This window comes from Balaenoptera acutorostrata, chromosome 16 (assembly GCF_949987535.1).
Source record: "Balaenoptera acutorostrata chromosome 16, mBalAcu1.1, whole genome shotgun sequence".
Taxonomy (NCBI): Eukaryota; Metazoa; Chordata; class Mammalia; order Artiodactyla; family Balaenopteridae; genus Balaenoptera; species Balaenoptera acutorostrata.
The window spans coordinates 34,832,569-34,854,154 of NC_080079.1; the positions used below are offsets into that span (position 1 = coordinate 34,832,569).

Sequence of the window (21,586 nt, forward strand, 5' to 3'; positions counted from 1 at the left end):
CTTTTCAACCCCATGGCATGTAGGATTAATTGCTCCTTCTCTACAAGTGATATATACTTCTATAAAGAATTTATGTTCTATTATAGTTATTTACATGTCTGTTTCCTCCCCATCTAGTATGTGAGATCTTTGAAACCTGATTCATCTTTGATTTCCCAGTAATAACAGGTAGTAGGTTCCCATTACATCTGAATAAATGAATCTTCCCTATAAATCAGTTGACTCTACATGGAAAAAATTCAGTTACAGACTGAAATTTGAGCTCAAGCCAATTTAACTCATAAGTATGTGTGTCGCAAGGAATACCAGGGAAAAAGGGCACACACTGTTTGAAAAAATGAGTACATAGATGGATCAGTGCCAATTCTTTCACTACCAGAAAAAAACAAAAACAAAAACTAAAAGCACATGGCTGAATGATATGAGAAACTGAATTAGTCTTAACTTTCTACCTCCCCAACTTCAGCTGGTTGTGCTCTTTGTTTCTACCTGCAGACTGACATTTTAAGGCTTAGGAAATATATGCATAATGTTTTTACAAAGTAATGAGGATGGAAAAATAATCAAACCAAATTATAAAATTTAATTCAGAATAAAGGCCATTCTTGATGCTTATATTTGATGTTAACCTCTTACTGCTTAAATTCTTTGACTTAAGCCTTTCTTGAGATACCCAAGATCTTTGGTCGTTTTACGGTATCTAGTTCCTGATCTCTGCTATCTAACTTCCTTGGACTCTGGATTTCTTACTAGTGTAAAACAGACTAGTAGGATTTTATGTTAATCCCACAAACCAGTCACAGACTTTTTTTTTTTTTTTTTTTTGGCTGCGTTGGATCTTTGTTGCTGCATGGGGGCTTTCTCTAGTTGAGCCGAGCGGGGGCTACCCTTCGCTGCAGTGCGCGTGCTTCTCATTGCAGTGGCCTCTCTTGTTGCAGAGTATGGGCTCTAGGTGTGCAGGCTTCAGTAGTTGTGGCACGTGGGCTCAGTAGTTGTGGCTCGCAGGATCTAGAGCACAGGCTCAGTAGTTGTGGCACACGGGCTTACTTGCTCCATGGCATGTGGGATCTTCCCGGACCAGGGCTCGAACCTGTGTCCCCTGCATTGGCAGGCGGATTCTTAACCACTGTGCCACCAGGGAAGTCCCCGGTCACAGACTTTTAAGTAATAGTTTCTGAGCCTCTTGAAGGGAAAGTAATTACTATGAATCAATATGGGTTTATGAAGAATCAGAGTAGTAACATTTTCTTCTTTGAAAAAGTAATTAGACTGGTAGATGAGGAAAATTCAATGGCCATTATTATCCCTATATACCAGCAAGGCATCTGGCAAAGTTGCTCATAACTTTGAGCTATGATTTAGATTCTAAACTATGAGTTAGATTCAACTAGGGAATTAGCAACTGGCTGAAGAAATCTAAAGATACCCAAGACTTTGAATAATGGATCTAAGTCAATATGAACAGATAGACCCATGTAATGTTGTGGTTCTCAAACTTTACTGTGCATCAGTATCACCTGAAAGGCCTACTCAAAAAGAAAGTGCTATGTCCTGTGCCCAGAATTCACAATTCAGCAGGTGGGGTTCAAGAATTCACATTGCTGGGACTTCCCTGGTGGTACAGTGGTAAAGAATCCACCTTCCAGTGCAAGGGACGCAGGTTTGATCCCTGATCGGGGAACTAAGATCCCACACACCACGGGGCAATTAAGCCCGCGTGCCACGACTACTGAACTCGAGCACATCAATGAGGGAGCCTGAGTGCCGCAAACTACAGAGCCCACGTGCTCTGGAGCCCACGTGCCACAACTAGAGAAGAGAAAACCGCATGCCACAACTAGAGAGAAGCCTGTGCGCCACAAATGAAAGATCCCGCATGCTGCAACTAAGACCCAATGCAGCTAAAAAAAATAAAGAAAATAAAATAAAAAAAGAATTCACACTGCTAACAAGTTCCCAGATGGTACTGTTGCTGCTCATCTGGGAACCGTGTTTTGAGAATCACTGATGTACTACATATCAGGATGCAGATATCAAGTTTTGTTCAACATTTTGCTAATGACCTTGTTAAATAAAAGCATGATTACAAATCTGCAGATGATATTAAATTTTGATATAAAAAGATCTCAATAGGCTAGCTGTGGGACAAATCTTAAAATAAAATTTAATAGGGATAATCTTAAAATCCTAAAACAAAAACTAATCATACAAGTATAAGAAAAACAAAGCTTGACAATCACACACAAAAGAAGAGAAAGATAAAGACATTTTAGAACGCTACAGCTTCAATGATTCGAGAGTATACTCTGGTAACCAAAAAAGGTAATAACAGTTTGGATTTTACTAATAAAGTACAAAATATGGAACAATGCATTTGATAGTCCAACTACATATTATACTGGTTCTCCCAGACCTGGGTATCTCTGTATTCAACTTTGGGTATCAGACATTAAACAGAAGGCAGTCAAATCAGTTTGTTCAAAGAAGAGCTTTGGACCTAAAATCATTATCACATGAGAACAGTAAGAGGAATTGTTTATCTCTGGCCTTCAGAAGATTCAGAAAGATATGAGAGCAGTTTTCACATAACTGGCTTGTGGATGAAGACTCGGTTTTCTCTGTATGACCCTAAGCAGAACTGCCACCTGCAGTTATCAGACTGCTTACTATACACAGGTGGCTGAGGAGAGGAGTGGGGAGGGAACAAGGGCTGAAATCTAGCTCACATTTCACTTGATAAGTCATGTGCCTTGGTGGGTGTGTCCAGCTGGAAAAAGGGTAAACTTTTTTCTAATTCATAGAAAGGGGACAACACTGGAGGACTTTTTCCCTTCAGTGGGAATATCTTTTCTAATTTGCACAAAGGCACAATATGGACTAGTGGTGACTCTAGCCCTAAGGCAGAACTAGGTCCATTAGGAGAAGTTTAGAGAAAACAACTGCAGCTCAATGTGAGAAACTGACAGAGTAATATATTAAATGCAAACTCATTTTCTGAAGAGTAGTTAATCTCCCAAATTAAATGTTCAAGGAATAGCTGGACAACTACTTGACAGGGTTATTTTAGAGTGTGTTTCAAGGTAGGAGTATGTTGAGTATGTACTACTAGGCGAGTGGTGAAACTCAATGATCGTTTAGTTCTTAGGATTCTACATCTTAACTATCTGCCTATTTTCTCCATATCCCAGTTGATTCCTAAGGCATCCAGGTTCCTTCTCTTCACAAATTTACCATACATTCTAGCCTTCCTCTTACCTAGCCAAATTCCTTTTCCTGTCTCCCTTTCTTCTCCTTTTCCTGCCCCAATATGTAGAAAGCATACACACGGCAGTAATACTGAAAATAAACCTTGTATTTTAAAAAATTGCTTTCTTCCAGATTAAAAAACAAACAAAGCCACTATTTAAAATAGGGATGAAGGGAATTCCCTGGCGGTCCAGAGGTTAGGACTCCATGCTTCCTTTACAGGGGGCACAGGTTCGATCCCTGGTCAGGGAGCTAAGACCCTTGCAAGCTGCGTGGCGCGGCTAAAAAAAAGGGGGGATGAAAACTAAAATTCTCTGAACATATTATTAGAGAAAGCTAAGTTTCTTTTTTTTTTTTAATTAATTAATTTATTTATTTATTTTTGGTTGTGTTGGGTCTTCGTTTCTGTGTGAGGGCTTTCTCTAGTTGCGGCGAGCGGGGGCCACTCTTCATCGCGGTGCGCAGGCCTCTCACTGTCGCGGCCTCTCTCGTTGTGGAGCACAGGCTCCAGACGCGCCTCAGTAGTTGTGGCTCACGGGCCTAGTTGCTCTGCGGCATGTGGGATCTTCCCAGACTAGGGCTCGAACCCGTGTCCCCTGCATTGGCAGGCATATTCTCAACCACTGCGCCACGAGGGAAGCCCCTAAGTTTCATTTTTAAGTGATTTATGTATCAATCACTAAAAGTCATGAGTTGGGGAGTAGACAATTCTTTTGCACCAGAAAGAGAGTGGAATAAACATGAACAATGTAATGTCAGGGAATTCCCTGGTGGTCCAGTGGTTAGGACTCTGAGCTTCCAATGCCGGGGGCCCGGGTTTGATCCTTGGTTGGGGAACTAAGATCCCACAAGCCTCGTGGTGTGGCCAATGGGGAAAAAAAAAAATGTAATGTCAATTTTTATTTGTTCAGTGAGTACTGAATGCGTGATACTGTATAAAGTAATGATTAAGTAATATTTGATAAAAATTAAGGAGCAGAGCCAACCACAGCCATAATCTTATAGGAAGCTGAGTTATTTTTTGTGGTTTGTCTTTGAGTCCTGGTTTCTCCCTTTCCATATCTATAGTACCAGAACCTTGGCCCCCATCAGGCTAGGGTTTATTCCTCTTGCACTTGACCCCAGACATCTTTAACTGAGTTATACCTTATACTTAGGTATAATCTCTTCCAAGAGATTAGTCTTTTAAGAAAACATCAACATTTTAAAAGGAGCCTTCAGTAACTCCAAATAAGTAACTAAAGGGAGAAACTGTCCTATGATGTAACAGAGAGGCAAAGTTTTGTGTTTTATGTGCCTTTCTCTAAGTATAGTTAGTTAGGCTTACTCTTCATGGAGAGGTAAGAGGACAGAGAAAAGCTCTAGTACCTGAAGCTGCCTAACCAAACAGTAATTTCCATCTTGTAACAAAAATATCTAATTGAGAAGACACAACCAAATGCCAATAAAGGGCTCAACCACCCTCAAGCAATATTTATGTAAAATGTTTACATAAGCATTATCATACTGAAATGATCTCATAAGACAACTTTTTTTTTTTTCCTTTTGGCATGCAGCACAGCTTGTGGGATCTTAGGTCCCTACCAGGGATCGAACCCAGGCCCTTGTTATGAAATCGCGGAATCCTAACCACTGGACTGCCAGGGAATTCCTTTGTAAGATAGCTTTTAAAGAACTTTAAGAAATCAGTTTCAAATTATTCGTAGAATGAATTAACAATTACTTTGAGTTAGAAACATTTTTAAAAGTGCTTTTTGGTAAATTTTTTGTAAATACAAGATAAATATCATTTTGTAAATGATAGTTTTATTTTGAGAAAGAAATATATAAACGTTTTCTAATTAGAGAAAATTAGAAATGCTTTCTAGGAAAAGAAAATGAATCCTTCTCTTCCCTAGGGAAAAACTATCTTTCTTTTGCTTTGTAGATCAGTATTTCTCTTTTTTTGAAGTAAATAGGTGGGTTTTTTAAAACTTTACATTTCTTTTTTTGTGTAATAAACAATTGATCTTGATCAAAGAGCCTATATAATTATTCTTTTTAATATTAATATGTTTTTCCTAGCAGAATGCCTTACATACAGAAGCAGACAAATATTTTTTACTTGTTGAAAAAAAAAAATCTGTCACTCCTTCTTCAGGTGCAAGCCACCGACATTTAATTTCTTAACGTCTTTCACAGAGAATATATTATTGCAAAATCTGCCCAAATAAATATTTTATAATCCTTCTTGTGCCCCACTGATTTTCAATTTATCAACAGTGGTACCTGGCTAAACTGTCAACCAGGGATTTTCATCATTTAATCAGTGTACCAGTCATTTGAAAGTAATGCAAAAAATTGTTCCATAAACTCATGTTCTGTATAAGGGTAACCTACATCTAGAAGTATATATAACAAGGCGAATAACTAGATAGCACATTCAATTTTGAAGGTGACTGGCTAATGTCAACATTAGATTATGGAATCTGCTAACTTGTCACCTAAAGAAAATAAAGTGAAAAACAATGGTAAAGGTAAAATCTTGAGAAATTCTTTGGGAAAGAGAATCAAAATTTCAGAATATAAAAGAAGCTTCACTTGGAATGCAGGGTCCTAAGATTATTCTTTAGCAGGTATCTGAAAAGTTATTTACGGGAAAGTAAGAATGACAAACTTGGAATAATTTCATTCACTGACTACAAACCTCAGGAGAGTCCTGGCAAGAAGACAAGAATGACCAAAAGAAGGAATAAAGGAAAAAAAATGAATCACCTTTTTAATTATCCAGTCTGCATTGTCACTTCAGTGCCTCTCTAGAGCAGAGGTCCCCAACCTTCTTGGCACCAGGGACCGGTTTCGTGGAAGACAACCTTAACATGGGCAGGGGGGTGGGGGGTGAGGGGGGGTGGATGGCTCAGGTGGTAATGGGAGCGATGGGGAGCGGCAGATAAAGCTTCGCTCGCTCGCCTCCTGCTGTGCGGCCCGGTTCTGAACAGGCCGTGGACCAGTAGCGGTCCGCGGCCCAGGGGTTGGGGACCCCCGCTCTAGAGGCCCTAAATGTGAAACTGAGATATTTTTCTCTTGTTGGAAAGAAGTTGCTTCTAAGGCTGCTGAAAGTTTAACTGAATCAGGCCTCTTCCCTCCTTTATGAACTATCCTACTATATACCATTTTTTCATATAATTTAAATATAGATTCTTAGAAATGCATCAGATTTAACCAATAAGGTACTTACATTCACACTGTATGACATCTAAGTTAAATTGCTGAACGGCTCCCATGCTTATCTGTTTTAACTCACTGTCCAGGAGCATCTGCATTAATGATGTTGACAGATGCTGGCAGGCTGACATGCAAGCAGTCTGGGCAACCTTCCCCTGTTATACAAATATCCAAACCAAAAAATAAACAAACAAACAAACATATAAATATATCATCGTGTATCACAAAATTTATATACATGGCATTTTTTTGTTGTTTTTTTTTTGGTAGAATAGTAATTATTGGCCTTTCTCTTTCTGTATTCTGAGTGGCTGCCTTTTAGCATAGGAATTGAAAGTAATATTCTGTTGACTTGTCCTTCTCAGGATATAAATATCATTAAAGCTCTAACTGCATGCAGAAAAATTAAAGTACAAGTTTAAAACCCATTATTTATTATTTCAGATCTCTTGAAATGCCTCAAGTATTTTTAAAAATGCACATTAAAATATGACATTTGTGACATGAAGTAACTGTCACGTTGACAGAACATTTTATTCATATAATGCTCTTTAAGCTTTCCTTTATAGAATTAACCAAGCCAAGAATTAAAGAAGTTAATAGTGTAATTTATTAAATTGAAACTATATACCTAATATGCTTTATAATATATACTTTGATATGTATGTAATATATAAAATATACTTTATAAAATATACTTTGAGTCATTAAGTCCTTACTTCTAATAGGAACATTAGTTTGTAGCACAGCTTCAATTAGGAGGGAAAAAAAGAAGCTTGCATATCAATATGATTTCACAGTCATCTACAGATCTTCATTTAGTTTTAGAAATTAAGTTTTAAAATCATCTGATAATTTAGAAATATGTAGTTAAGTGAGCTATAAATACTTGTGGTTGTCTTTTAGTATATATATCATTATATTTTCTACTATAATAAGCTCCTAAAACTCTACATGAATTTTGACTGACAGCCTTGATTCAAGCTATATCTTCTTTAAAATGATAAAAAATAATTTTAAATGTTTAGCCTCTAGATTACAGGGACCACAATATAATATTGCTTTTAGTATAAATTGTTCTTCTAAGCAGGCTTTTTATTTCAACTAAAAGTTTAAAAGAAAATATTACAAAAACTATTTTAGGTAAAGTTTTCCAGTGTAATGCTGCTCCTAGTATGGCTATCTCCAAACCACAAGTATGTGATTTGGTGATGGATTGACTCCCATGATAGGATTCAAAGATCTAGGAACAGGGTTAGAAATAATGACATTTGGAAGATGTGCTGTGTTTTGCCTCATTCTCATTAACAAATATTTACCCAGTGATATTTGATAATTATATTTTTTTCCTACTTATCACAAAGGCCAATAAAGCTACAAAATCATGAAAATCTTCCAAACATAAATGCTATAATAGATGCAAAAATGTTTACATAGGGTTGATCTGTTAGAAAAGTAAGAACAAACATATTTTCAAGTTTACTAGAACAGCTGTTCATTAAATTACACATTTAAAGTCAGACTAGAAACAAGCAACTTTTATGAATCTTTTATGAGTCTTCAGCATTTAGACACTATGCGCAGTGGAAAAACTGTGCATCTGAAATGGAATGCCAATATCTAAATCAAAAACTTTAGAGATAAAAGCTGATGCAAACAATATATTTGACAGATACTGATGAACTGCCAAAAAGGAATGTAACAAACAATGCAAAACCCAGCATGCTTCAAGACCCCCCAAACCCAAGAGGAATTAGTCTAGGAGACATGCAGCTCCATTCCCCAAGCAGAATAATATCAATATGAATGAGGGGCAGGAGGGAGACAGAAAAAGAAGAAATCAATGGCATGTAATTTAATTACATTGTAACAGGCTTGAGAATAGTTAATGGAAATGTCATTTTGACCAAATGGAACAACTAGTGCATTTTAGTTTAATGTACTTCTCCATCAAATCAGCTCCATGTCCTACTTATGTTGCCACTATAATGTACTAACTGCAAAAGCAGATTAATAAATTGCCAAAACAATTATTTTTACATTCATTTCATAAACAATCACATTACATAATGTTAGTGGTATTATTTTAAGGTGATCTTTAAATTTTAACACAGGTTCAGATGCTACAAATGACTATGTAGCAATAGTACTGGAGCCAAAATGATGGTACTAGTACAAAAATTCAGGCTATTCCATAAATTTGGAGGATATAGGTAATGAAAACATATGTGTGTGCGCATGCACACACGCGCGCACACACACACACGTTTAGCTTTTTGTTTAAATAACATATGTAATAATAAAATCTTAATATAAAATTTCCTTTGATTATGCATATTAAATACAGGCTTATTGTTCTCAAAGATAGAAGTTTAAAATATTTGTAAAATATTCAAATGAAAAATTCTTCCTTTTTTTGTAGCTCAAAATTAATATCAAAGGTTCAAATCCTTTAAATATTTAAAGTTATATTCTATAAGATTATACTTTTTTAAATGTCTACTTCCTGACTATAAAATGTGAACAAATATTCTTAAATTTTATCTATTACTTATTTTGAGACAGAAAATTTCAATGTTCCAGAAACTTGCACATCCCAAAAACATCTCTGGCAATTCATTTTTGATGCCTGTAGCCCTTGGTACACTTTTGTATAAGCAAAACACCCCTTTCTGAACACTATTTTGCTATTATTGTTGATCCTTTTAATACTGTATCACTTTCTAGAACAAAAATAATCTAAGTACTTTTACAACTATCTTTAAAAACTAGCCTTTTTCATTAGAGATGCTCTGGTTTTTAACATTACAACAAACAAAGCCAAAATAATTAAGTGAAGTGACTGAGAAAACACAGCGCATTTAATATCAGGCACCTAGAAATTTCTGCTGTCCTCATCTGAAAAATTAATTGCAACTATTATTAACATTCTCCTCTTTTAACAACATAAATTTCAGTAAATAAGTAAAAACACCTGCCAAACTTTTAAAAGTAACTACTTTTTTACCCTGATCTAACATTTTGCTGAAAAACAACTTGTAAAGAGAGAAAACCCTTGGACAAACTTCTTATATTTCAAAGGAACTTGTAAAAGAGAATCTGCTGACATATTAGATCCTTTTTGCATTACTCGAAAGCTTTTCTTCTAAGAACAATTGTGGTAAAGAGACATTTGGCTCCTAGGAAATTCCCAGAGGGTCAACCATATGCATCCTTCCATGGCACCTTCACAGCGCTGCTTTCTAGATCCGTGTCTCAAAAGCAGCTTTCATCATTTACTTGTGTGTCAGTCAATATGATTTATGGACTGCATTCAACAAAGTCAAAGCATATAGAATGAGAAATATGACTACAATCTGCTAATTTGTTTTGTATTGAGCCACTTAAGAGTCAAAGACCTAATGTCAGACTGAGACCAGCAACACAATTAACCGGTCGGTGACAGATTCATCCATCCTCCCTGCCAGGCTGTGCCAATCAAAGACAGCATGAGGTGACATTTGGTGAAATCAGTAAGAAAACTCATTCTCTAAGTAACCTATGTGAGACCTTGATTGACAGTTTTTGAATTTAGTTTGTGGAACACAGACACTCTTTACCCAATAGTCCCTCACTGCAAGCTGTGAAATAAGGCTTTTAATGCCAATCACAGGAACAATAAACCACAAACCACCAATCCTCAGTTTAAAAGGAATCAAGAAAACACATCTGTTTGTATGTCAAGCCAAATTTTCAAAATAATTTACTATTATAGATTAGGCTAAAGATACTCTGCTTCCTTTGAAACGTCGTAAAATGACATGGTAACAAAAATACAACACATTTTATTAGATTATAGCTCAAAACTGTTTTGGTTTCAAAGTAATGTTTTGATAGATCTACTCTCATATAATAGTAGGAGAAATGTAGAATACTTAAAAACTAATTTGACACATTTAAATTTTCATTTGAAGTTTTCATTTGTCTCACCATTCTCTTATTTCAAAGGCCTAATAAAGAAGGAAGGTTTGATTTCAATAGTACTTATTTGAAAGCATTTTTCAATGCTGCTTTCATTCTCTCAAATACATTTAACATAAAAATGTACTCTTGAAATCACAACCATTCTTTCTGGGTTGGTCTACTTTCCTTAATGATCCCCGGAGAATCCACTTTCCTTTATTTATACCCCCACAAAAGATCAACTTGGCACAAAAAGCTACTTTTTATTTAAGTTAAAAAAATATAGACTCAGAAATATTATGTGCTGTATTTATTAATCTTTAAATTGATAACAGGTTTTGTTTTAAAAGGTTATGTAACTCTTGTCAGGAAAAACTGGAAAACAAATAAAATCATGGTCAATTTGAATATTAAATCTAACATTGATAAGCAAATTTATTAATTCTGATTCTATGTGGCTTTTTAAAGTTGTTATTAATTTTTAAAGTTAGTTAAATAAAAATAGTAAAATACTGCTATATTATTCAAACTTACTGCCTCTCAGTTTGCTTCATGAATTTCAGTTATGAGACTATGAAATAGCCTTTTCGGAGGGAAGACAAAAGACGAAAAGAAGTATTTTGATGAATTGGTCAGTCTCCTAAAGAGCTACAATTTTTAGCCTTTTAAAACACATAGTCCAAAAGAGTGAAGTCTTTCATCAAATATGGAGTAAACATTAAAATTAGAAATAAATTCTTAATTGAAAAATGATGCCTAGTTGAAAAGTAGACATTTTAAGAAATCTATTCTTCTTCTTTCTCTTTTACATAAGAATCACTAATTTAAATTTTACTATATGAAACTACATTTACTCAAATGTAAAGAATGTTATTAAATCAGGAAAAAAATACCTAAAACATGAAAATATCTCCAAGGTGATTTCACAAATGCACAAAGATTCCTATACCTAGTAAGTTATGTTTTAATCTATTTTCTGGCTGAAGACTCTATATAAAACTGAAATGTCTCCGATTCCCAATACTACAGAACAGATGAGTTATAAAGGTTTAAATATCAAGATGAATTCCTTTAGTGAGTTTTAATAATAACTTTAACACTATCTTGAAGACACAGTTTTGAGATTATGCCCCCAAAATTCATAGGTCTATCAAAATATACTTATTCCAACACCCCTAACGTTCTCTAAAATACCTCCTTTACACCTCTCTATTCCTCTCATACTCTCTCTGCCCTCATCTAAGTAGCTCTAGACCCCACAGAACTGGTTATCACATCAGTTAACCACAATTCCCAAAGTCAATTATGAATTCCCTTTTTCCCCTTTTAGGCTTTTCTCCTCTAAACAATTCTCAATCGTAAGGATACAACACATAACATAAAGGCTTGCTCTCGGGACACACACACACACACACACACACACGGATTAAATAAAATAGAAGTATCGCAAGGTTGGAAAAAAATTCCCCAAACTTGGAAAACTTCAGGACGCTTGTAATATATGGCACATTTCTATTTCATGCCTTATCCCAGCTTCCTTATCCCAACCATAGGTCTCATCAAACTTTGGTGGCCTTTTTCTTTTTTTTAAACAATCTTTTGAATGTGGCCTTTGATGACATGTAACACCCAGATTTTTAGCTTTCTGCAAGTATCATTGTTGCTGTCATGGCAGTCCCATGACATCTTCAAACTGCTCCTAACTTTAATGGGAAGAAAGAGAATGCAAGGACAAGTAGAGCAGTGAAAGTCTAGAAGAGGTCAAGGTTTTGAAGCTACTGATTATACCAGAAATCTGGATAAAATGGTAAAAGCTGCATGCACTCTTGTCCGAAATAGCACAAAGAGGGAGCTAGTTTGTACTATGTAGGAACTGAAAGATTTTTCCTACCTCTTAAATCTACTTGATAACAGCAAATTGGGCAATTAGGTACATGTTTAAGTAGGGAAGCAATAAAATATCAAGACCCTATAACTTTCTCACTTGGCAAATGTAAGAAATGCAAGAGAAGTTTCCACATGGTGACTGAATACTACGGTCAAGCCACAAGAATTAAGACTGAAAAACCGAAGTATCCCAGAAACTGTTACCAAAGCAACAGCTCTGTGATAGCAGAGTCATAGCCTCACTTTTTTTTTTTGATCACTGAGTTTACGAGCTTTTTTTTTTTTTTTTTTTTTAACTTTTGAGTTTATTTATTTATTTATTTATGGCTGTGTTGGGTCTTCGTTTCTGTGCGAGGGCTTTCTCTAGTTGTGGCAAGTGGGGGCCACTCTTCATCGCGGTGCGCAGGCCTCTCATTATTGTGGCCTCTCTTGTTGCGGAGCACAGGCTCCAGATGCGCAGGCTCAGCAACTGTGGCTCACGGGCCCATTTGCTCTGCAGCATGTGGGATCTTCCCAGACCAGGGCTCGAACCCGCGTCCCCTGCATTGGCAGGCAGACTCTCAACTACTGCGCCACCAGGGAAGCCCCTCACTTTTTTACATAAGCATCCAGCTCAGAGTATTAGGGCTAATATAATCATTAAAATGTACTATTTCACAACCCTAGTATGACTTAAAATTTACAAAGAAGTTGTCAGAATCACTAACAGGTTAGACAACATAGATTATTTCTGAAACAGGAGGGAAGGGGGCAGGGCACAACCTTTAAAAGAATGACAGAGCCCAAGGACACGACATAAACTGATTAGAACCAACTAGGTCCAAGATGGTGGACCAGTCAACTTCTACTAGACCTTGAGCCTCAGTATACGCTCACTGTAACACATGAGCAAGCTAAATGACACACCCACAGGCGCCATGACAGTTCCAAGGCCTACCATAAGGGTCAAAAAGTGGGTGGTGGCCCAATTCCTGGAAATCCCCACCCCCTCCCCAAAATAGCTATAATACTCTTCCCACTCATTAGCCTATGAAATTACCCACCCCTATAAGAACTGACAACCCCATACCCTGGTACCTTTCTTACCTTCTGAGATGGCCCACACTCTGTCTGTGGAGCGTGTTTCTCTCTAATAAATCACTTCTTACCTATCACTTTGTCTCTCACTGAATTCTTTCTGCGATGAGACATCAAGAACCTGAGCTTCATTAAGTCCTGAGATCAGGCATGTGATCTCAGTTAAAAGACCGTGGGTTCAAGTCCCAATCTGGGTTTTGGCCAGGTTCAAGTCCTGGCCCGTGGGTTCAAGTCCCAACCTGAGTTACACAGTTTCATTTCCACATGATCAGTAGTAAAACGGACAAATGTCACCCAAGCCAAGAGGTGGCTGATATATTATAAACATAGCCATGTATATATCAACAGCACAGAGCAGGCCTTTGTCATTCAAGGATTTATGTTTAGGTTTCAATCTTCTAAGAATGACTCTGAGAATCCAGTACAAGTAGGGCTTCATTTGCTGAGGCACACATTTGAACTACTTGCTCTGTGAAATGGGTATTGGGCAGGGAGGAACCCCTCAGACTGAATGCAGTCAAAGTCCCAACCTCCCCAAGTCAATGTGGCTTTGCTGTCTTCTGTTAGCTGACATGGATAAAGTTAACTCTCGCTAAGGTCTACAGTTTTCAATTATATTTTATACCATTTCTGAAAGAAATTACATGGCACAGCAGTATTCTCATAGTTGGGAATTTTCAGAGGTTTTGGGTATACTCATCCAGAATGTTAAGGGCTTTTTGAACAAGTAACTTCACTGGGCTAAATCCTAGATTGTGGGAATGTGGCTGGGGTAAATACTGTTAGAGTCACTTCCAGTTGAGGGGGTACCTGGGATAGGAGTTTAAAAGAGTCAGGGAAATGTATCATGTGAGGGGAGGATACATATTAAAACAAAACAAAACTCATACAAACGAGTGATGCCGAAAGCTCAGCTTCTCTGTACACCGGTGCTGAACCAAATCTCGGGGACAGAGTTTTGGGTGAAGGAGAAAAGGATAGCTTTATTATCAATACTTTGCCAGCCAAAGGGGGACACAGCAGTCTCCTGCCTTGAAAAACTATGTGTCCCAACCCAGGAGGATTTGATAAGGAGTTTTATAACAATGCTTCCAAAGGGTGGGGCTGCTGACAAGACTAGGGTGTGTGCAGGGTCTCAGGTGGTCTCCTAATCTTGATGAGCTTCTCTGGTCCCTATAATCTGGCCTCAGGTGGTTTCTTGGCTGCTCCTTCCTTGATTAGCAACTGTTCAAAATCTGCCCTTTGGAACTCAGGCAAGGTCATGGAGGCTGGAGTCTTGCCTACAAGAAATGGGGGACAAAAAAAAGAGGCCTCCATGACCGGGAGCCTCACAGGGCCCCGCTCAGTTTCAGGAGCAGGGAGCAAACAAGGTAAGTTATCTACTTACCTTTTTTTTTCTAAAGACAATCTTGCAAATGACATTCAACAATACCCTGAGAGTGAAAAATAAGTAGGTCAACTGCCCCCCTCTTGTTTCCAAACAGACAAAGGCTTTAAATCTCAATGCTACCATCTACCACACCAATTTCCATAAGAGGTAGAAAGATTTAAAACATGACAGCTTCCCTACCAGGCTTAAAGTCTCCTGAATGAAAGAAAATGAAGTGATTAAAATGTTGTTGCTTATCTTCTGAATTCCTCCCCTATGTGCAATATTCATCTAAACATGCACCTCTGTTGGGACTTTACTCTGCAAAGTCTAATCTCTTTACTTTTTGTATTACAGTATCTTGCATAAGCTTTTTATGAGTATGTATCAGCATCTTGGCCTGTTGCATTTTGTCTTCTCTACCTGACCTGCAAACATTCTGTAAATATGAATTCACCAAAGCAGTTCTACCTCTCCCATCAGCTCTATCCTCACCCTTATCCATTCCTGTCTGTTCCGTACAGGGAAGAAAAAAAAAAGTAGGGGCTCTTTAGCCTCACCAGACCCTGGCTTGCACAGGAAACTTCTGACTCCAACATCTTTCCCTACCATCTCCTTTCTCTCCAGGGGATCTGACCTCCTTTTCGCTATCTTCATCTGCTCACAATAAAACATAAATTCCAACTCAAACAATCTCTTATCCACATATTTTAGTCTCTTTTCCTCCCCCATCTCGACTTTTGCCTATTTAACTCGGGGGGGAGGCGTGGGGGGGAGAGAACTATCTTCTATTTTTTTCTTTCTATTGTGTAATACAGGTTAAAGGGAAAGATAACATTTGCATTACTAGAACTTATTCCTATCTGCAAAAATTCAAGTAACTTTCTAAACATGAATTCTCTGCTGCCATCTGGTAGTAAAACTGCTAGATGGTACATTTTCATTTGTTTTTAATACTAAATCTTCCTGTTCAAAATGATCCTTTGCTCATAAAGCCTGCATCAATGGTGTAGTTTATTTCATCTACAGCCGTTAAAGAGTAAAGTTATAGGATATTTTTAAGTGTGCACACGCATGTATGTACTAATACTGTGTGTATTTGTATAGGCTGGGAAGAGTCCACTTTATTTTTTATTATTATTATTATTTTAAATTATTTATTTATTTATTTATTTTGGCCGCACAGGCTCTTAGTTGCTGCATGCACACTCTTAGTTGCAGCATGTGGACTCTTTGTTGCGGCATGCGAGCTCTTAGTTGCGGCATGCAGAATCTAGTTCCCTGACCAGGAATCAAACCCAGGCCCCCTGAACTGGAAGAGCAGAGTCTTACCCACTGGACCACCAGGGAAGTCCCAGAGTCCACTTTACTTATTTCTGTTTATATCTCCCTGATCTGTTACAGGTCGTTCTTGTAGTTCTCTCCTAGCCCGCTGGCTTCCTACTAAAACTCCCATGCTGTTTCCTTCTAAAAGCCTTCTATTACTACTTCTTCCAATATGCCCTGATTAAGAGCAATTCAAAATACCGTTTTCTACGACCTTTGACAGCAGGGAAATATTTAAGTATGCTATGCTACATACACACATAAGACTTACAAACTCATGAAATTAAATTTCTCACCAAGATTAGTCAGCATTTAGCTAATAGAGACAGCAACTTAATACCTAAAAGGATGAAAGTTATAAGATTCAAGTATGTTCATTTTCAACTAAAAAGCAAGCTTCTTTTTTTTTGCAATTAACTTCCAGCAGTGAAAACAACTTACCTGTTTTATTACATTATGAAAAAGCTTAAGAAAAAATATAAATTCTAATAGTGGGCTTTGACTGTTTTCAACTTTTTCATTTACATTTTCTCTCAAAGTTATCTCTCTCCAATGCACTGATATACTGTCAATGGTTTGCTCTTGTTGATTTCTGTGTACTTGGAAGTAACTTATTATAAATGTATGGAAATGAATATCAAAATGTGTCATAGAAATACCTCATTTATCACCACAGAAAGAATTATCTCATATAAGTAACTTTTTCAAAACACTGGACATTCAAGTGCCAAATCTTTCTAAATTTCTCATGAATGTTTATCTAAAACTGATCCCAAAATCTATCCCTCCTTCTTAAATACAGGACAAGAAACAATTTGAGGGTTTTTTTTTGGATGGCAGGGTTAGTATCACTTCTGCGTTTTGAATATGCATATGGTCTATCTGCAGGAAACCTGTTAGCATGCTTAATAAGTACTTAACAACTACTACATTCATTTAATGAGCAAAAAGGTCAAGTGAAAGCATGAGCATCTGTCTCTCCCATGAGTCAAAGTGTTTGTCCTTAGTGTTGGCAACTTGCAACAGTTATTTTGGTGCTGTAGGTTCTTTTATTTTATTTTAATCACTCTTCAAAATTTATAGTTGTATCTAGAGAGTTGTGATCTGAATTATTATATTATTCTTTCAAATATTTCTAATCAGTACTGATAACACCTTTACTAAATCACACTCATATAGACATTTTCTAAATTACTGTCTGTAAATAATAGTCTGCAAACTTTCTCTTCAAAACTAGAAAGTATTCTATATTTGACAAATAAATTTCTTGATTCAAAAATTCTGATTTTTGCAGGGTACTTTTTTTTTTCTTGGCTGTGCCGCACAGCTTGCAGGATCTCAGTTCCCCGACCAGGGACTGAACCCGGGCCCTGGCAGTGAAAGCCCGGAATCCTAACCACTAGGCCACCAGGGAACTCCCTGCAGTATACTTTTCACACTTTTTAAACATATAAGAAAATGACTTTTGGGCTTCCCTGGTAGCGCAGTGGTTAAGAATCCGCCTGCCAATGCAGGGGACACGGGTTTGAGCCCTAGTCCGGGAAGATCCCACATGCCACGAAGCAACTAAGCCCGTGCACCACAACTACTCAGCCTACACTCTAGAGCCCAAGAGCCACAACTACTGAAGCCCATGTGCCACAACTACTGAAGCCCACGCACCTAGAGCCCGTGCTTCACAACAAGAGAAGCCACCACAATGAGAAGCCCACGCACCACAACGAAGAGTAGCCCCTGCTCACCACAACTAGAGAAAAGCCCGCACACAGCAACGAAGACCCAACACAGTCAAAAATAAATAAATAAAATTAATAAATTTAAAAAAAAAAAGAAAATGACTTTTATAGTAGTCCATTTCTTCACTATTTCTCTCATATTAACTTTAAAAAATACTTATCAAGCACTTACTCTATGTAAGACACTGCTTAGGTGCTATAGAAGATACAATGATGAGTAGATATAGTTCCTAACATAAACAGATTAAATTCCAATAGCAGAAAGAAGGCAAGTCTACAACCACAGTACAAGACAAAATATAAATAGTACCATGAAAGTGGCACAAAGTATCAACGTATGGTTAAACAGAATTAGCAAAAGTTTCATGAAAGAGGTAACATTAAAGATGTCTTTTGGAAGAGATCCAAGATTTTTACAGTTATAAATGAAGACCAGGTAGAAAATTGAAGCTAGATCCAGGACACAGTGAATTTTCCACTTTAAATGCCCTTGTTGAATCATGGACAGAAATGCATCAGAAAGAGGCTGAGATCATTTATTTGTTAGCCTGTGGAATTTTTACTTAATTCAGTAGATAAGTGAGAGACCCTGAAGTTTTTGAATACAGAAAATAAGATTAAACTGTGCTTTGGAAAGGATTATCTGGTTTTGATATGTAGGATGAACTGCAATAAAGAGAGACTATTGGCAGAGACTAATTAGAAGATAAATACAATAATCAAAATTTGAACTTTGATAATATAAATAAGAACAGAACAGACAAAATATAGGTTAGGAACATTTAACTTTCAAATGCTAGATGAGATTTTTTTAAAAATAAGAATAATTTTCGATATCTATACTCAAACAACATTTGAGTTCTTATTTTGGCCGTCAAGAGCTTATAATTGGAGGTGGAAAGGATGAACAAATACAATAAAAAGCAAAATGTGATGAAGCCATTAAAACAGGGTAGAAGCTAAGGCAATTCAGGAGAACAATACTAGGCTCAGAGTGAAAAAGAAACATTTGCACTGGGTCATGAACCACACTGTGTTATGCACTGAGTGGGATTTCTACGAGCAGAGTTTGGGTAAGTGTTGTAGAGAAAAAGCATTCAGGAAAAGCATAGTCTTACAAACAAGTAATAATAACAACTAATATTTTTTGAGTGTTTATTTTATGCCAGGCACTTTTCTAAACATTTCACGTTATACTACCTCATTTAACCCTCACAAAAATCTATAGGCTATACACTCGTATTGAACTCATTTGCAGATAAGGAAAATATCTCCAAAGTGTGGCCTGTCATGCATGAGGTGACCACAGAGAGCTTTTCCAAAGCACTGCCCTCACCACAGACACATCATATTAACGTTCACAATCAAGTCCCAGAGAATCTTGACTGCTTCACCAAAACTACTAGTATTATCTTCAAACTTTGGTTTCCATAAAACTACAAATATAACAAGAACACTGCCAAAACAATTAGAATTTACCATAAACACCTATGCAGAGAAAAATAAGCCTGCAGAAAATTCATTATTTTCTAATTCGCATGCTAGCTTTAGCTTGTATCTACTTACCGACATGGCTGCGTGATCATTGCTGTTAGTCTGAGAAGGAAGCCAGACAGGCAATCAAATAAAAAAGGAAAATGTATTCCAATAACAACAGAAGCGGTGTTTAAAGTAGCAAAGCAAAATACACTATAAGACAAGCAAGCTGACTGTGTGTTGCTATAATTCAAAAGCATTAATTAATCACATAAATGTGACTATCATTTTATTTTGAAGATTTACAGGTGAGTTTTTACACCCACACTAATAAGATGAATTGTCCTCCAAACTTTTGTCTACCTAATCACGTTGTCTAGTCAGCATTAAAATACTGAGAACTTTAGCAGTTACTAAATGTCTGCTGAACCAGCAAATTTAGAAAACACCAGCCCATTGAAAGCGTTCTTTCCTGGAGAACAGTTATTCTCAAATTTTAAGCAAAAAAAGGTAGATTTCTAAGCTCCAGAAATTTTGGTTCAGTTAGGTCTAGAGGCAAGCACTGGAATCTGAATTTTTAACAAGTATCTCTCCCAAGTGATTTTAATACAAAAAGAAATAAAATGTCTATTTCTTTACACATAGAAAATTATACTTAATAAATGACTCTGAAGATGCTTAGAAAGGATAAGCCACTATGCTTCCACATACTCTGCTAATGCAGCTTAAAATAAATTACTCAAGGAAAGATGGCACACTAAATCATCTTACAATTAAGCATTTAAATATATTTTCTCCCCTAAGAAGTGACAAGTCAAAGCAAAAACCAAATCATTGGTCTCAATTTAAATACATATCAGCCCCTGCTGAAGTTTTGTACTAAATACATGGTACTGGCTTATTCTTTTAAGATATTAAGAACTAAATTAGTTAAATATTAATTCCTTAAAATAATAATGATTAATAAAATTAAGTTTAAGGAGCCTTAAAATACTGTTTTTTAAATGATCTAATTTACTTTTCAAATTCCAGTAACAAACCATGTAATATTTAAGCACTACTTTTTTTTTTTTAGAAAAAGATATTTACCCAGAAACATGGATTTAACCTTATTATATTAGGTCAATGAAACTCAAAATCTATTTATTAGTGGCAGTTGAACATCTGGTATAGCCTACACCAAAGGTGGCCCTCCATATGGGAAGTTGTCCTCTTTGCCAAACATACAATGAGTAAAGGAGAAACCATAAGCAGAAATGGAGGAAGAAGACACTTAACTAGCCAGGCAGATTATTGTAATTAACCCCAGTAAGCAGTGGGCTGGCAGCTGTGTTAGCCAGACAATTCATTCTTCTGGAAGACTGGACTAGACTCTAGATAATCTCTAAGTCCTTTCTAGATTTAACTTCCAGTAAATTTTCTTTGGAATAGTAAAATTATCCCATCACCACAGTTATTTTATTCAACTATTTTTCCCAAAATCTTTCAAATTGTATGTAAAGGTATAAAATTGTATGTGAGATATAAAAGTCAAAGAGTCAAGATGAAATTTAGCTAAGATTTAGTAACTCAGTCAATAAAAGTCAGTAAACAACATTTAACACATAAACACCATGTAAGTCATAAGACTTGTGATGTTTTCATCATTGTTCACATTATACAATTTTTGTATGTTATAGTCAATAAATCATCAGATCAATATTATACATTATCATTATTATTTAAAAATTAATATACCAATAAGAAAAAACAATTTGTAAGCATATATATACAATAAATATATGGTTATGTTTTCATTTGATAAGGAAAGCACTAAAATGTATTCAACGCTACCTATGTCACAATTTTTAAAATACAACCTTTTTTGTCTTTTTAATACAATTCTTTCTTGTGTCACATAAAAGGGTGATTAAAGCCTGTGATTGTACTACTGACTATTAAAGTTCTCCTTAGCAGTTTTCAGTGAAGTCAAAGGACATGTGCATCTATATACTTAACTCAGGAAAAAAGTATGAACCAAAGAACATAAAAGGGAAGAGCTAAATGAGAAAATAAGGTGCCAGAATGAATAAATCTAAGTTTAGGTTGGGACTTTACACCTGTATAACACTTAATAACAAATTTTAGATATGGGGACCTTAGAGATGAACTCATCCAATCACTTTATTTCAAAGAGAAGGAAACAAGTTGTTCAAAATCAAGATGGTAGACTAAGTTTATGTGTTTGCTTCCCATTGATCCTGAGATATAAGTGATACAAAAAGCACAGAATTACAAAATGGAATAAAATATTTAACAACAGAGAAAATGAAGTTGTATGGAG

General features: G+C 36.3%; 1 protein-coding gene across 8 annotated transcripts in view; it reads right to left on the minus strand.

Moving 5' to 3' along the window:
- The window catches only part of EXOC6 (exocyst complex component 6), a 215,122-nt gene that overhangs the window by 53,269 nt on the left and 140,267 nt on the right, over positions 1-21,586 (minus strand). For 4 of the 8 annotated variants that reach the window (XM_057531068.1, XM_057531070.1, XM_057531067.1 and 1 more), the window contains 2 exons: positions 19,354-19,383; positions 6,464-6,605 (listed from right to left, as the gene is read on the minus strand). The exons of 1 other annotated variant lie outside the window; for it this stretch is intronic. In XM_057531068.1, the coding sequence (XP_057387051.1) occupies positions 6,464-6,605; positions 19,354-19,383 (172 nt within the window). The remainder of the gene's footprint in view (positions 1-6,463; positions 6,606-19,353; positions 19,384-21,586) is intronic. 3 more of the 8 variants (XM_057531071.1, XM_057531072.1, XM_057531069.1) reach the window with 1 other exon arrangement.